Source organism: Hippopotamus amphibius, chromosome 14 (genome assembly GCF_030028045.1).
Source record: "Hippopotamus amphibius kiboko isolate mHipAmp2 chromosome 14, mHipAmp2.hap2, whole genome shotgun sequence".
Taxonomy (NCBI): domain Eukaryota; kingdom Metazoa; phylum Chordata; class Mammalia; order Artiodactyla; family Hippopotamidae; genus Hippopotamus; species Hippopotamus amphibius.
Window position 1 is genome coordinate 57,824,610 of NC_080199.1, and position 17,146 is coordinate 57,841,755.

The 17,146-nt window shown below is 36.6% G+C and overlaps 1 protein-coding gene across 6 annotated transcripts in view; it reads right to left on the bottom strand.

Annotated features, from left to right (window-relative positions):
• The window catches only part of CCDC122 (coiled-coil domain containing 122), a 45,410-nt gene that overhangs the window by 11,194 nt on the left and 17,070 nt on the right, over positions 1-17,146 (bottom strand). For all 6 annotated transcript variants that reach the window (XM_057707037.1, XM_057707036.1, XM_057707035.1 and 3 more), the window contains 2 exons: positions 15,541-15,939; positions 14,673-14,789 (listed from right to left, as the gene is read on the bottom strand). In XM_057707037.1, the coding sequence (XP_057563020.1) occupies positions 14,673-14,789; positions 15,541-15,939 (516 nt within the window). The remainder of the gene's footprint in view (positions 1-14,672; positions 14,790-15,540; positions 15,940-17,146) is intronic.

Consider the following 17,146-nt stretch of genomic DNA (forward strand, 5'->3'; position numbering starts at 1 on the left):
ATTTCTTGAATCTATGGGTTATTTTTTAAGTCAAGTTTGGAAAATTGTTGGCCAGTATTTATTGATATTTTTCTGTTCCCTTTTCTCTCTCTTTCCTTACCTCTTGGAATGCTAATTACTCACATATCACACGGCTTAACGTGGTCTCACAGGTCACTGAGGCTCTGTACATTTTCTTCAATTTTTTTATTTTTATCTATGTGCTTACTTTGATCACTTCTACTGATTTGTCTTCAAGTTTAAGAAATATCTTGCCTTCTGGTATGTCTAACCTGCTATTAATTACACCCAATAAATTTTTTTCAACTTTTTTTTCAGTTGTAACATTTCCATTTGATTCTTTTATATGATTAATAGTCCCTCTCTTTACCCATTACTGTGTATCTGTCTTTTTCTGTAGAATATTTAACATATTTAATCATAATTTTCACTTCTTGTTGAACAACTGCTGAGTCAACTGTGACTTTTTCTTGATTAATTGCTTTCTTAATTATTGGCAATACTTCTCTATTTCTTTACATGTGTAAGAATGCATTTTATTAACTGAACATTGTACATATACTGTAAACTCTGGATTATGTTATTTTTTCTTCCGAAAAGTGTTGAATTTTGTTCTAACAGTCAGTTAAGTTACTGATGGATCACCTTGAACTTGTGAGACCTTATTTTATACTTTTGCTAGAGAGTGTCCATTTCAGTTTTGTTCTTAGATCTGGGCCTTGTCTTTAGTCTAGTTTTGTGTTAGTTCTTAGTTCTGAGTATGGTCTTCACTCCTAAAGTGTGGCAGTAGTAGGCAGTGGGCAGATGCTAAAATCTCAGGTCAGTCCTTCAGCACTGTAGCTGTTTTCCCCCACTGTGAACCTTGAAACTTTACCCCTTCCAAAGGAAGTGCAGTTCAAGTTAAAGCCAAGGATTTGAAGGGAGATAATATAGAAGTTTGGGGTTCCTAATAAGGCCAAACTTAATATTTACTCAATCGACCTCATGATGAGGGGGTAAGAATCCCTAAAACAGTATAAAATGATTTCAAATGTAAGTTATTATTATTATTATTATTAGTGGTGATAATTATTAAGAGAATATATTAAATATTAGTCAGTTCACAGAACTTATCTTATGACCCAGTAATTCTACTTCTTGGTACTAAGGGTGTGTATACTATCTTCACTACAATATTACCTTTAATGGTGAAAGACTGGAAATAACTTAATGTCTATCAGTTGTGGCATGTTTATATAAATTAAGGTACAGTCATACTGTGAGATATTTTGCAGCAGTTAAGAAGACTAAGGTAGGCCCATAGGCACTAATATGAAAAAAAAAAAAACCCAAAACTATGAGATATGTTATTTAGTAAGTAGTTGCAAAATTATATGTATGGTAATTTATGTAATCTTCCCCTATGCATAGACGTGTGTCGTGTGTGTGTGCGTGTGCATGTGTATATCTACATATATACACACAAACTCATGCTTACTCAAGTGCACACACATATGTGAGACTTGAAAGAAATATACCAAACAGTGGTTGCCATTAGGAAGAGGTGAGTGTGATAAGAGAGAGAGCAACGTAATAAGAGGCAGTGGTCAAAGGAACTTTGGACTTCCCTCTAAAACTTTAATCTTTTTCAAGGAGAATATATTTCCCTAGAAGTGAAAATCATTGTTTAAAAAGATTGGGAGCAAAAATAGAAAAGATGGCGGCGAAGTAGAGAGACGTGGCGTGCATCCCTCTCCACAGATGCATTGGGAATGCACGGAAGGACGCAGTCATTCCCACAGAGAACCAGCTGAACACCAGCAGACGGCCTCGGACACCAGAAAGGGCTGCGGGGAGCCCGACATAGCCGGTAGGGAGGCATCTACGAGGGCTCAAAGAGGGTGAAGCGGCGGAGCTGTGGCAGACGGGAGGGAGTGAGAAACATACGGAGGGTCCGCAGCGCAGCTCAGCGTTCCCGGACTGAGACATCGATCCGCGGCTGAACGGAGGGTCCAGGAGCGGGAGCGTGGGAACCGGAGAGCTGGTTCAGGGTGAGAAACATTGTTGCTGGTAGGGTGACGGACCGAGAGGACAGGAGGGAGGAGGTCCGCGGAGAGGAGTGCCCGTCCCTGAGAGCTGCCCGGCCATGATGGCGGCTGGAGGCTGCAGGCTCACGGGCGGGGGGAGGAGCCAGGTGCGTAGCCTCTCTCTCTCTTTTGGCGCCTCTGTAACAGGCAGTGGAGAGACGCCCGTGGGCCACCTAAGGCGCTGAGGGATAACAAGCACCCTCAGGCACTCGGGGTGCTAGATTAAAACCCCTTGCTACGCCAGCGGCAGGGAGGCTGCCGAGAGAAAAAAAAAAAAAACAGCAACAACAAAAAATAAACCCGAGAGAGGCCCAACTCTAAGACTTTCTGTTTACGCCTGAGCCACCAGCGTCCCTCTGCAACAGGCACCTCCAAGCCCGACTGAAACAACAGTGCGCCACTGCTCACTCACTCCCAGGAGAAGGAGTCACTATTGTACCCTCTCCCTCCCCACACACCGACGCTTACAGACGAACAATAAAGGAACCTCTGCTGGTCACAGAATAATGCAAAAAAACCCAAGGCAAGGAGAAGGACACTTACAGCTGAGACGCTAAGGAAACAGAAATAGTAGTATCAATACATATTGAACTGGTCCATTCTGGGATCAGTTCTGGATTTTTTTTTTTCTTTTTCTCGCTCTCTCTCTCTTTTTTTTTTCTTTATTAAATATGATCTTAGCCCTAAGGGATCTACAAGTTTTATAACATAATTTTTTAATGATATTTTTTATTCCTTTTTTTTTTTCTGCCTTTTTACATACTTCTATATCTAGCTAAGTTTTTGGTAGTACGGACAAAATATCTCTCATACTTTCCTTTCACCCCTATCTTTTATACATTTCTATTCCTTTCTTTTTATTTGCATATTTCCAACCACATTACGCTCTTCTGTTCCCCTTTCTTCCAGACATTTTAAGTTTATTTTATCTTAACATACTTATAAGCAACACTATCGGTCTGCTCAGACTCTTTGCTCTATTCTCCAGATGATGCACTGCCTTGGTATTTAATATTAGGCTTTTGTCTTTATCTTAGTTCTTAGTACAGTTGTCTAATTACATTCTGAGAATCTCCGTTCTCTCTGGTAGTACTCTGGCTCTTTTCTATATTTGATCCTAGCTTACAAAATCTCCCTGGATTAATGTTTTTATGTGTAAGGTGTTATTTGTTTGTTTGCTTTTGCTTTTGTCTCTGATTTGTTCTGTTTCAGTTGTCAATTTCTGCTGAGTTTCTCTTTGAATATCTGATAGCACACTGGGCTTCTGTCAGGTCTTTCTAGAGCCTTATGTCCTAACGGATTCAGTAATTGTGTGTCTTATACATGTATGTGTTTCCTAGACTTAATATTCATTTAATCCAATACTTGGACATTAGTCTGAGGCTTGGACAGTCTTCTATAAACACCTCTATTGCCAGGACAAGCAACCCCAAAAAGTCTGGACAACCATGAGGAAACAAAGAAACACCATGCAGGCAAAGGAGCAGGAAAAAACCCCACAAGACCAAATAAATGAGGAGGAAATAGGAAAAAGGCCTGAAAAAGAATTTAGAGTAATGATAGTCAAAATGATACAAAATCTCAATAACAAAATAGAGAAAGTACAAGAAACAGTTCATAAGAACTCAGAAAAACAAACAGCAATGGATAACAAAATAACTGAAATTAAAAATACTCTAGATGCTCTAACCAGCAGAATGACTGAGGCAGAAGAACGAATAAGTGAGTTGGAAGATAGAATCAGGGAAATAAACGCCACAGAGCAGGAAAAAGAAAAAAGAATAAAAAGAATAGAAGACAGTCTCAGAGACCTCAGGGATAACATTAAGCATACCAACATTCGAATTATAGGCATCCCAGAAGAAGAAGAAAACAAGAAAGGGTCTGAGAAAATATTTGAAGAGGTTATAGTGGAAAACTTCCCCAACATGGGAAAGGAAATAATTAACCAAGTCCAAGAAGCACAGAGAGTCCCATACAGAATAAACCCAAGGAGAAATACACCAAGGCACATATTAATCAAACTAACGACAATTCAACACAAAGAAAAAATATTAAAAGCAGCAAGAGAAAAGCAACAAACAACATATAAGGGAAAACCCATCAGGATAACAGCTGACCTTTCTACACAAACTCTGCAGGCCAGAAGGGAATGGCAGGATATACTGAAAGTCCTGAAAGAGAGAAACCTACAGCCAAGAATACTCTACCCAGCAAGAATCTCATTCAGATTTGAGGGAGAAATCAAAAGCTTTCCAGACAAGCAAAAGTGAAGAGAATTCAGCACCACCAAACCAGCCTTACAACAAGTGCTAAAGGAACTTCTCTAAGTAGGACACACAACAAAAGGAAAACACCTACAAATACAAACCCAAAACAATTCAGAAAATGGTCATTGGAACACACATGTCAATAATCACTTTAAATGTCAATGGATTAAATGCTCCAACCAAAAGACACAGACTGGCTGAATGGATACAAAAACAAGACCTTTCTATATGCTGCCTACAAGAAACCCACTTCAGACCAAGGGATACATATAGACTGAAAGTAAGGGGATGGAAAAAGATATTCCATGCAAATGGAAGTCAAAAGAAAGCTGGAGTAGCAATACTCATATCAGACAAATTAGACTTGAAAGTAAAGACTATTAAAAGAGACAAGGAAGAACACTACCTAATGATCAAGGGATCCATTCAAGAAGAACATATCACAATGGTAAATATCTATGCCCCCAATATAGGAGCACCTCAATACATAAGGCAAATGCTAACAGCTATAAAAGGGGACATCGACAGTAACACAATTATAGTGGGAGACTTGAACACCCCACTTACATCAATGGACAGATCATCCAAACAGAAAATAAATAAAGACACACAAGCTTTAAATGACACATTAGACCATCTCAACTTAATTGATATTTATAGGACATTCCATCCAAAAACGACAGACTACACTTTCTTCTCAAGTGCACACGGAACATTTTCCAGGATAGATCACATCTTGGGTCACAAATCAAACCTTGGCAAATTCAAGAAAATTGAAATCATATCAAGCATCTTCTCAGACCACAACGCCATGAGACTAGATATCAATTACAGGAAAAAAACTGCAAAAAATACAAACACATGGAGGCTAAACAATTCACTCCTAAACAACCAAGGAATCAATAAAGAAATCAAAGAGGAAATCCAAAAATATCTAGAAACAAATGACAACGAAAACACAACAACCCAAAACCTATGGGACGCAGCAAAAGCAGTTCTAAGAGGGAAGTTTATAGCAATACAGTCCTACCTTAAGAAACAAGAAAATCATCGAATAAACAACCTAACCTTACACCTCAAACAACTAGAGAAAGAAGAACAAAGAAACCCCAAAGGGAGCAGAAGGAAAGAAATCATAAAGATCAGAGCAGAAATAAATGAAAAAGAAAGGAAGGAAACCATAGCAAAAATTAATAAAACTAAAAGCTGGTTCTTTGAGAAGATTAACAAAATTGATAAACCATTAGCCACACTCATCAAGAAAAAAAGGGAGAAGATGCAAATCAACAGAATTAGAAATGAAAAAGGAGAAGTAACAACGGACACCTCAGAATACAAAACATCATGAGAGACCACTACAAGCAACTATATGCCAATCAATTGGATAACCTGGAAGAAATGGATACATTCTTAGAAAAATACAATCTTCCAAGACTGAACCAGGAAGAAATAGAAACCATGAACAGACCAATCACAAGTACGGAAATTGAGGCAGTGATTAAAAATCTCCCAACACACAAAAGCCCAGGACCAGATGGGTTCACGGGCAAATTCTATCAAACATTGCGAGAAGAGCTTACACCTATCCTTCTCAAACTCTTCCAAAATATTGCAGAAGGCGGAACACCCCCAAACTCATTCTACGAGGCTACCATCACCCTGATACCAGAACCAGGCAAAGATGTCACAAAAAAAGAAAACTACAGACCAATATCACTGATGAATATAGATGCAAAAATCCTCAACAAAATACTAGCTAACAGACTGCAACAGCACATTAAAAATATCATACACCATGATCAAGTGGGGTTTATCCCTGGGATGCAAGGATTCTTCAATATACACAAATCAATCAACGTGATACATCATATCAACAAACTGAAGGATAAAAACCATATGATCATTTCAATAGATGCAGAAAAAGCTTTTGACAAAGTTCAACATCCATTTATGATAAAAGCTCTCCAGAAAATGGGCATAGAAGGAAATTACCTCAACATAATAAAAGCCATATACGAAAAACCAAAAGCCAACATCGTTCTCAATGGGGAAAAACTGGAAGAATTCCCTCTAAGAACAGGAACAAGACAAGGGTGTCCACTCTCACCACTATTATTCCACATAGTTTTGGAAGGTTTAGCCACAGCAATCAGAGAAGAAAAAGAAATCAAAGGAATCCAAATTGGAAAAGAAGAAGTAAAATTGTCACTCTTTGCAGATGACATGATATTATATAGAGAAAACCCTAAAGACTCTACCAGAAAACTGCTAGCACTAATTGATGAGTTTAGTAAAATAGCAGGATCCAAAATTAATGCACAGAAATCTCTTGCATTCCTATACACTAACAACGGAAGAGCAGAAAGAGAAATTAAGGAAACTCTCCCATTCACCATTGCAACCAAAAGAATCAAATACCTAGGAATAAACCTGCCTAAGGAGGCAAAAGATCTGTATGCAGAAAACTTTAAGACATTGATGAAAGAAATCAAAGACGACACAAACAGATGGAGGGACATACCATGTTCCTGGATTGGAAGAATCAACATCGTGAAAATGTTTGTACTACCCAAAGCAATTTACAGATTCAATGCAATCCCTATCAAATTACCAATGGCATTTTTCACAGAACTAGAGCAAGAAATCTTACGATTTGTATGGAAACACAAAAGACCCCGAATAGCCAAAGCAATCTTGAGAAGGAAAAATGGAGTTGGTGGAATCAGGCTCCCTGACTTCAAACTATACTACAAGGCCATAGTGATCAAGACAGTATGGTACTGGCACAAAAACAGAAAGGAAGATCAATGGAATAGAATAGAGAACTCAGAAGTAAGCCCAAACACATATGGGCACCTTATCTTTGACAAAGGAGGCACGAGTATACAATGGAAAAAAGACAGCCTCTTTAATAAGTGGTGCTGGTACAATTGGACAGCAACATGTAAAAGAATGAAATTAGAACACTTCCTAACACCATACACAAAAAGAAACTCCACATGGATTAAAGACCTAAAGGTAAGGCCACACACTATAAAACTCCTAGAGGAAAACATAGGCAGAACACTCTATGACATCCATCAAAGCAAGATCCTTTGTGACCCACCTCCTAGAATCATGGACATAAAATCAAGAATAAACAAATGGGACCTCATGAAACTTAAAAGCTTTTGCACAGTGAAAGAAACCATAAACAAGACTAAAAGGCAACCCTCAGAATGGGCAAAAACAATTGCCTATGAAACAACGGACAAAGGATTAACCTCCAAAATATACAAGCAGCTCATGAAGCTTAATACCAAAAAAGCAAATAACCCAATCCACAAATGGGCAGAAGACCTAAATAGACATTTCTCCAAAGAAGACATACAGATGGCCAACACACACATGAAAAGATGCTCAACATCACTCATCATCAGAGAAATGCAAGTCAAAGCCACAATGAGGTATCACCTCACACCAGTCAGAATAGCCATCATCACAAAATCTGGAAACCACAAATGTTGGAGAGGGTGTGGAGAAAAGGGAACTCTCCTGCACTGTTGGTGGGACTGTAAGTTGGTACAGCCACTATGGAAAACAATTTGGAGGTTCCTTAAAAACTACAAATAGAACTACCATATGATCCAGTCATCCCACTCCTGGGCATCTACCCAAAGAAAACCATAATCCCAAAAGAAACTTGTACCATAATGTTTATTGCAGCACTCTTTACAATAGCCAGGACATGGAAGCAACCGAAATGCCCATCAACAAATGAATGGATAAAGAAGATGTGGCATATATATACAATGGAATATTACTCAGCTATAAAAAGGGATGAGATGGAGCTATATGTAATGAGGTGGATAGAACTACAATCTGTCATACAGAGTGAAGTAAGTCAGAAAGAGAAGGAGAAATATTGTATGCTAACTCACATATACGGAATCTAAAAATGGTACTGATGAACTCAGTGACAAGAACAAGGATGCAGATACAGAGAATGGACTGGAGAACTCGAGGTATGGGAGGGGGCAGGGGGTGAAGGGGAAAATGAGATGAAGCGAGAGAGTAGCACAGACATATATATACTACCAACTGTAAAATAGTCAGTGGGAACTTGTATAACAAAGGGAGCCCAACTCGAGGATGGAAGATGCCTTAGAGGACTGGGGCAGGGAGGGTGGGGGGGACTCGAGGTGGGGGGAATCAAGGAAGGGAGGGAATACGGGGATATGTGTATAAAAACAGATGATTGAACCTGGTGTACCCCCCCCCCAAAAAAAAAAAATGATTGGGAGTAGAGTCCAAAAGACATAGACTCATATTCTATTCTGTCCCTTATCACTAGCTATATGAAATTGTACAAGTTATTCAAATCTTCTGAAATTCTGTAAAATATGTTACTATGAGAATTTAAATGGGATAGCTTATATAAGGTGCTTGAAAAATATCAGGCACTCAATAAACACCAATAGATTTAATAATACTGAACATTTCTTCTTGTACTTTTTGTAAGATAGAATAATTTGTTATCATGTTATCCAGCTATCTGAATCATTCTTATCCTGGCTTTAGTTTGCTTCTTTGGGTTTTTCATGTAGAACTGGCTTTCTAGTTGTGTAATCATTTCTGTGGCTCACCTCAATAAATGAATGGAGTAGTTAATTGTGTAAGCTGCATGTTGTATGGTAACAAGTTAAAGGTATTTTGCTCCTGATTCCTAGTAGCTCTGAAAGCACTCTAGGTTTTTCCCTGTCCTTTAAATTTGGAGCTCAAATTGAACAAAATTTAGGCAAGAGTAACCGTCAAATCTTAAAATACTTTACACAATACACGTTATCACAAAATGCTACTTGCAGCACTCATCATTTGCTAAAAACTTCTAAACTGCTCTAGTTTCCCTTCCTTGAAAGCTCTTGGATTTGGCAAATAACGTTTTTAAATGTTGAACTAAAAATTACCTATTGTTGCTTAATGCTTAGTATTTGAAGCTTTGTGTTCGTATGCTTTGTATTTTGCTGCCCCAATTTTTTCTGTCAATGGCTTATAACATCTTTATTTTCCTCTCTTTCTTTCCTTTCTTCTAAAATATATATACAGACAATAGACAGGGAAAAAAGGCATTTGGGGTTAAGTATTTGAAAATACTTCTTTCATTCAGACATGGCCTGAAAGTACCAAAAACATTTATTTGATTTAAAAAAAATGTGAAATTCAAAAACCATTTTCATTTTTTTCTTAATCAAAAAATGTAAAAAGCAACATTAATATCTAGATTAAACATGCAAAGTGCAAAATACTTTATATCTAGATTAAACATCCAAAGTGCAAAATACTAGAACAAAAGAATGCTATAATCCAGGCAAAAGATGACCATGAACTGCACCAAGGCCATGGCTAAAGACGTCCAGAAGGAATAGGAAAAAAAAAAAAGACTCAAAAAAGAAATAAGTAATAAAAATTCCGGTATTTGAATTTATCCTCTTAAAAAAACTGGTTGTTTTGAGAAAGAAGTTACTTGTGTCAATAAATGCTCATCAAGCAATAAGAGAAACTGTCGGAAAAAAATGCATTGTTATCAAGACAATGCTGTGGCTGTGGTATTTGTCCTTCAGTTTTATAGTTTATTATAGATAATATCTAATTTCTTAGATTTTTATATTTTCAACCATAAAATTATGATGGAATTGAAGACTACTTTTTAATGCATTAGAGTTAATAAAACTAAAATTAAAAAGCCTAAAAGAATCTTTAGTAACCCTATTATGAAAGCTTAAAAAGAGTCTATTAAATTTCAGAATAAGAAGTATAATGATGAAAACATTAAAAACTGAAGTCTCAAGCTCAGTGACATTCCATCTAAATCTAACATTAGTAGCCACTTTACATCAGCCTTTACCACCAAAAATATCTATGTGCATTCCGGCGTCTGTCAAAATAAATACATTTCATATACCTATTCCTCATGCTAAGTACAACTAAAAACCCTGGACACTGTATATAATGTTAACATAAGAAACTTCTGAAAGGTGGAGAGAAGAAGGCAGACTGGCTGGAGATCTTAGGATTCAAGGAACGACTTGGTGATGAGTTCCCAGGGTTTTTATTTACCTCATATATCCCAGACTGGATATGCGGAAGACAGCAAGCTGGAAATGCCAATAGGTGCAGACAAACAAAACAAAACAAAACAAAACAAAACAAAACAAAACAAAACAAAACCTCCAAGAAAAGCCTGCTCTCTAGCCAAAGGACCAAGAAAAAGTCAGCCTATGCAAGACTGAAAACTTTTAGGTAGTAACTACTCTACTAAAGTCAAACACCACAGAAAAAACTATGGCCCAACCACCACCCACACCAGCAAAGACTGAGTGGAAAGCCTAAACTTTTGCCATTGCTGGGCTATGACAAGATGTCCCAGTCCTCCTGCTGGGGTGGTGTCAGAGAAGGTTGATTGGGGAGCCAGACTTTTCATTCTCTCTGGAAAGTAACAAACCACATCCTCTGGTGTGAGTGGAGCCATTTGGGGAGGCTGGACTTCTACTCTCATCTAGTAATAGCAAAGCATCCCTCCCCTCCTCACTGAGGGTATGTCAGAGGAGGCCTAGTGGAGAGTCTTAGACTTTTAGCACCACTCAGTAGTGGCAAGGCCACAACTACATGGGAGCAGTAATGAGGTGCTCCTGCCCCTCCCAGCCAGGGGCTAATCAACAGAAGCCTAGTGGGCAGCCAGAACTCCCACATCTGACTAGCGATAACAAGAAGCCCTTCTTCCTTCCAAGAGTGTCCATGGAGACTCTGAACTTCCACTACCACCTGGAAGTAACAATGATCCAGAGTCTTAAAACATAATACCCAACATGTCCAGATTTCAAGAGAAAATTAGTCATCAAAGCAAGAACCAGGAAGATCTCAGACTGAGTAAGAAGTAACAATCAACATGTGTCAACATCAAGAAAATGCAGACGTTAGAATTATCTGACAGGCATTTTAAAGCTGATCATCATAAAAACGCTTCAATGAGTAATTATGAATGTGCCTGAAACAAATGAAAATATAAAGTCTCACAAAGGAATAAAAAATACAAAGAACCAAATGGAAAAGACACAGTAACTGAAATAAAAAATTTAATGGGGTGGTTCAATAGCAGAGTGGAGGGGATAAAGGAAAAAAACCAGTAAATGGAAGATAGAACACTAAGGATTACTCAACCTGAACAACAGGGCAACAACCAACTGAAAAAAAAAAAAAAAAAATGAAGAGAGCCTCAGGGGCTTCTGGGACTATATATATAAAAAAAAAGACCTATCTTTGTGCCATCAGAGTCCTGAAAGGATAGGACAAAGAGGGCAGAGCTGCAAAAGTATTCAAATAAATCAGAGCTGAAAATATCCCAAATTTGGCAAAAGACATAAACCTACAGAATCAAAAAGCTGAGAATTTTCCAAATATGATAAATTCAAAGAAACTAATTCCAAAATATATAACAATAAAACTTCTGAAAACTAAAGATAGAAAAGCTTGAAAGCAGCAAGAAATAAATGCCTTATTTATAGAGGGAAAAACAATTCAAATGACAGTGGATTTCCCATCAGAAATCACAGACCAGAAAGAAGAGGCACAGCATTTTTCAACTGAAAAGAACTGTCAACCCAGAATTCTATATCCAGCAAAATATCTCTCAGAGGCGAAAGGGAAAGGAAGACATTCTCAGATGAAAAAACAAAAAAACAAAAAACAAAGATTGCCACCAGCACACCTCTTCTAAAAGAATGAATTTAGAAGTTTTCTAAAGAGAAAGGAAATAAAAGAGGAAATCTTAGAACGTCAGGAAGAAAGAATATGGTGAAGCAAAAATATGGGTAAGCACAACAGACAAATGGAGAGGGCATAGCTAAAGGGTATGGGGTTTCTTTGGAGGTGATGAAAATTTCTAAAATAGACTATGATAATGGTTACAAATTACCTGTATTTATACTAAAAACCATCAAATTATGCAGTTTAAATGGGTGAATTGTATGGTATGTGAATTACATCCCAATAAAGCTATTTTTAAAATCAAATAGTGGTAGCCTGAGGAAAAGGGACAAGAGAACTTTCTGGGCACGATGCAAAAGTTTTATATCTTGATTGAGGTCATGGTAACACAGGTGTATTTATAAATTGTCAAAATTAATCAAGCTAAACCCTTACAAATAGTATACTTACTGTTATGACAATTATACCTTAGTAAAAATTACTAAGAATCTTAAGTTGCTTTCTAAAATGTTTTTACCAACTTATATTCATACCAATAGAATTTTAGAATTCAGGTGGTCCACATCTTACAAATTGTAATATTGATAACTGACAGGCTAAATTTGGGGCCTTACTGTGGTTTGAATTATTAATACCTTATTGTTAACAAGGTTGGTCATCATTTCCATTGTTTGTTTGTTTGTTTGATATTCATGTTTTAAAAGATAAGACTTTTCATATCATTTTACCAATGTTCTATGGCTTGTTTGAAATTTTCTCATCTTTTAGTCACTTATGTATGTTACAAATACCCTCTCCCAAAATGAGTCTTGTCTTCTTTACTGCTTTGCTGCATCTCAACAATCTAGAAATTTATGATATAGTCAAAATTAACATTTAATCATGCAGTTTGCATATATGTCTGTGTGTCTTTTAAAATAAATACCTCTGTAATGCAAATGGTTAAGTTTGTCTCCTATATTGTCTTCAATCCTCGTGGAAGTATCTGCATGTATGTGTTAAGAGGCAGGAATCTAATTTTATTTCCAAATTGTCTTTATTTTTTCATGTGGCTAACTTCTTTTGTTTGCACCATTTATGATGGATTAGTTCTGGATTCTTTATTTCTGTTTCATTAATCATTTTTTCTATTCCTATGTCACTTATATACTGTCTTACTATTATAATTTTATAATAAATCTTGATATTTAGAAGGGTAAAAAAATCCATTTATTTAGATTGCTAGTAAAATATTTTAAAACAACATGGTGTTTCTTAAAGAGAATGTTTTGTAAAGATGAGGGTTTTTGTCTTCAAATTCCTCAGATTTTTTTATTGTGTCAAATTAGTCATAAGCAAGTTGAAAATATGCATCTTTTTATTTTCTGAAGTAATTTTTAAGGGTGAAAATTATTTATTTGGCCTTAACAACATGCACTTTTCCATTTTTGTTCTCCACTCACCTAAACAATAATGACTATAGATGTCTACCAGTGGCATCTCAAATTTAGTCTCATTTTTAATTTTACATATCAATTTGGTTTTTTTAAAAATAAATTTATTTTATTTATTTATTGGCTGTGTTGGGTCTTCGTTGCTGCACACGGGCTTTCTCTAGTTGCTGTAAGTGGGGGATACTCTTCATTGTGGTGCACGGGCTCCTCATTGTAGTGGCTTCTCTTGTTGTGGAGCACGGGCTCTAGGCGCATGGGCTTCAATAGTTGCGGCACACGGGCTCAATAGTTGTGGCTCATGGGCTCTAGAGCACAGGCTCAATAGTTGTGGCACGTGGGCTTAGTTGCTCTGTGGCGTGTGGACTCTTCCCAGAGCAGGGCTTGAACCCATGTCCCCTGCATTGGCAGATGGATGCTTAACCACTGAGCCACCTAGGAAGTCCTCAATTTGTTTGTTTTTAATTGGACTTTTGAAAATTAAAAATAGGAAGTCAGACAGGTTTAGAATAAATACCAAAACTTCCACTGCCTTTTCTCTATCTTTTTTTTTTAAATGTCAGATGATATTCTTTTCTCTACTTTGAAGAATCTTTAATTTCTGCCTAGGAGTGGTCATCTTTTTGATTGGATAGCTCCTGGTTTCTTTTTTAGTTTTAGGTTTATAGCAACTTTATTCATAATGGCCTAAACCCAGAAGCAAGCAAGATGTCCTCTAGCAGGTGAATGGGTAAACAGTGGTACATCCAGACAATGGAATTGTCAGCTCACCATCAAGACATGAAAACACATGGAAGGATTTTAAATGCATATTGTGAAAGAAGTCAATCCAAAAAGGCCACATACAGTATTAGCCTCTGCTTTCTAGCCATTAATTGGGTACAAATTTGGTGGAATGAGACCTGGAAGAATTCTAGGCCAGATGCAAATAGGAGTGAGTACTTGCTTTTTTTTTTTAATATATTAATATATTTGAATACTTTTGAATGAAGGAGTTACCTACACTTATCCATTAATGGTTTGGACTTATCAACTGCTTTTTGTAGATCTTTTTTGTTCTCTAGCTGTTTGGAGAATGAGAGTAAACTATAGAAATTATAACAATAATAAAAGTTTAAAAAATGATCCTATAAAACATTGAAATTCTGATAATTAGGACTTACCTCTATTTCTTTTCTTAATTTTTCGTGTGTCTTTTTTTCTTCCTCAAGAAAACAAGCTTTTTCAATGATGGATTCTTTTACAGTTAGAATTTTATCCTTTAGCTCTGTAATGTCTTCCTGTATGTTTATAAAATTGAAAATATACACGTCAAACAATGAATGGTCACTATAAATGCAAGATTTTCAGCGTTTCTGTAATTTAAGAAAACTAGCCATCATGTTAATTTTGATATATAGGGTTAGAATATGACTTCCATAGGTACGAGGAACAAAGAATGGTTATTCAAACAAGCAAACCTTAGATTTGAAAATATAAAAGTAAAAACCAAATGAAAATAAGACTTAAAAGAAAGTGGTAGTTATAGGGGCAATTGCCCAGCAGTAGTATAAAGGATAATTTTAATTCTTTAGCAAGAAATAATAGATATTCTAAGTTTTTATCTCCCAATATCTTCAAAGAATATTAAGAGAAAGATGCTTAGGGTGCAATTATTAATTCATATTGTTTGCGTAACAGCATTAAGCACAATGAATTGATTTTAATTGGTCTGGATCCAATTAGCCTGGAAGCTTGGGTTTCAACATCTTTGGGAGTCACACTTTCTGTAACAACTGGATTAACTGCTCACTGTGATTGACTATATATTTTTATTAATCCACAAGGGATTTGGGGGTGTTTCCTTTATACATTTGTACATTTGGCATAGTTGTTACATAACTCATGCACTTACACAAGTTTTTAAAAGTTGTGAATCCAGTTAGAGAACCCATAGGTATTTTTCTAAGTTAATGATAAATTTATCACTTAATAAGTATATCTTCAAAAAATGGAATAATAGAGAACATTTTAATAAGTGATATTTCAAACCTGTACTTGTCTCATCAGGTTTCCTTCTGGATTTTGGAGATCCTGCATAAGTTCCTCTTTGGCTGCCTTTAGTTTTTTAACAAGGTCTCGCTTCTCACTGAGCTCACTCATGGATGACCATTTGCTCTCCACCTCTCTCAGACTATCTTTATGTGCTTGTATTCTTGCATAGTATTCATTATATCTTATCATCCGTTCCTCAAAATCTTCCTGGGCTGCTTCTATGTCAAATTTCAGCTTCACATTTTCTGTATGTAAGGATCGGATTTGATTTTCCAGGACTCCGCACTGGAGCCTGGTATTCTGTATGGCAGCATCTTGCTGATACATTTGCCTTTCTGTTTCTTTAGTTTCTGCAGAGATAGATGCTATTTGTGTTTCAAGCTCATGAAGTTCATTCTGTAAGATATGTCAACATTATTACTATCAATTCATGATATTCAAAATGAAAGAAAAGTCATTGTTTGGATCTATAGTGTGGGTAACAAAATCACTTAACACGAAAAATATATATTTATCAGATATAGAAAAATCGATGCATAACAGAAGGAGACGTAATAAAGTAACAAAATTATTTCATAATCAGAGGGAGCCCAGGGTTATATATTTCTTATTTTTTAATGTTCGCCTAATTCTAAATATTACAATTTTATCATTTGTCAACATTTTATATGTAAAAGATATTTTATAATCATTTTAATAATATATTTGTGGGCATCAGAAGTACAAACTAAAGAAAAACTATATGATAAAAGTGATAAAACCCAGAGTTAAAAAAAACAAAAGATCTACGTTCTAGTGCCCTTACTGCTGTTTACTAGTTGGGGTGGTCATACATAGCAAACTTAATTACCCTATTCAAGCCTCACTGTCCTCACTTGTAAGAGGAGTATAAAGGTACATTCAGCTTTGCCTCTCTGGGGCATTTGGCATTTCTGACTAGCACATCCTTTTTAAAACCTACCAGCACTCTTCCCTGCTTCTCCTCAGATATCTCTGGGCATTCCTTCTCAACCCTGATGGTTCCTTCAAATATAGGTTTTCCTCAGGGTACAGTCATCATAATTTCCTCCCCTCATTCTATACATACTCCTAAGGTAATCTTATCCATACTTAGATATTGAGATCCACATACGCTGATGATTCAGAGTGTAAGTGGCTATTAAGTCCTACACCCAGCTGCCACTGGCCCTCTCAAATTCATCATGAAGGTGGGAAGGAGTCATGGGAGGGAGGGGATATGAAGATGTATGTATAAATACAGCTGATTCACTTTGTTGTACAGCAAAAACTGCCACAACAGTGTAAAGCAATTACATTCGAATACAGCTTAAAAAAAAAAAAAAAACTCAAAAAAAAAAAAAAAAAATCAGACTAATCCTCCCCTCTCCCATCCCATTCTGTTCTGTTCTCCCTTGTATCAGTCACCTATTGTCAGAACCACAAAACCTCGGTAACATACAATAAGTGTTATTGCCCATGTGATGAGGAGCAACTGGGCTTGGCTAGGTGGTTCTGTTGACTCTGGATTTGCTCAAATGGCTGGAGGTTGGCTGGCTGTAAGATGATTTTGGTTGGCTTCAACTGGGCCAACTGGGATGTCTTG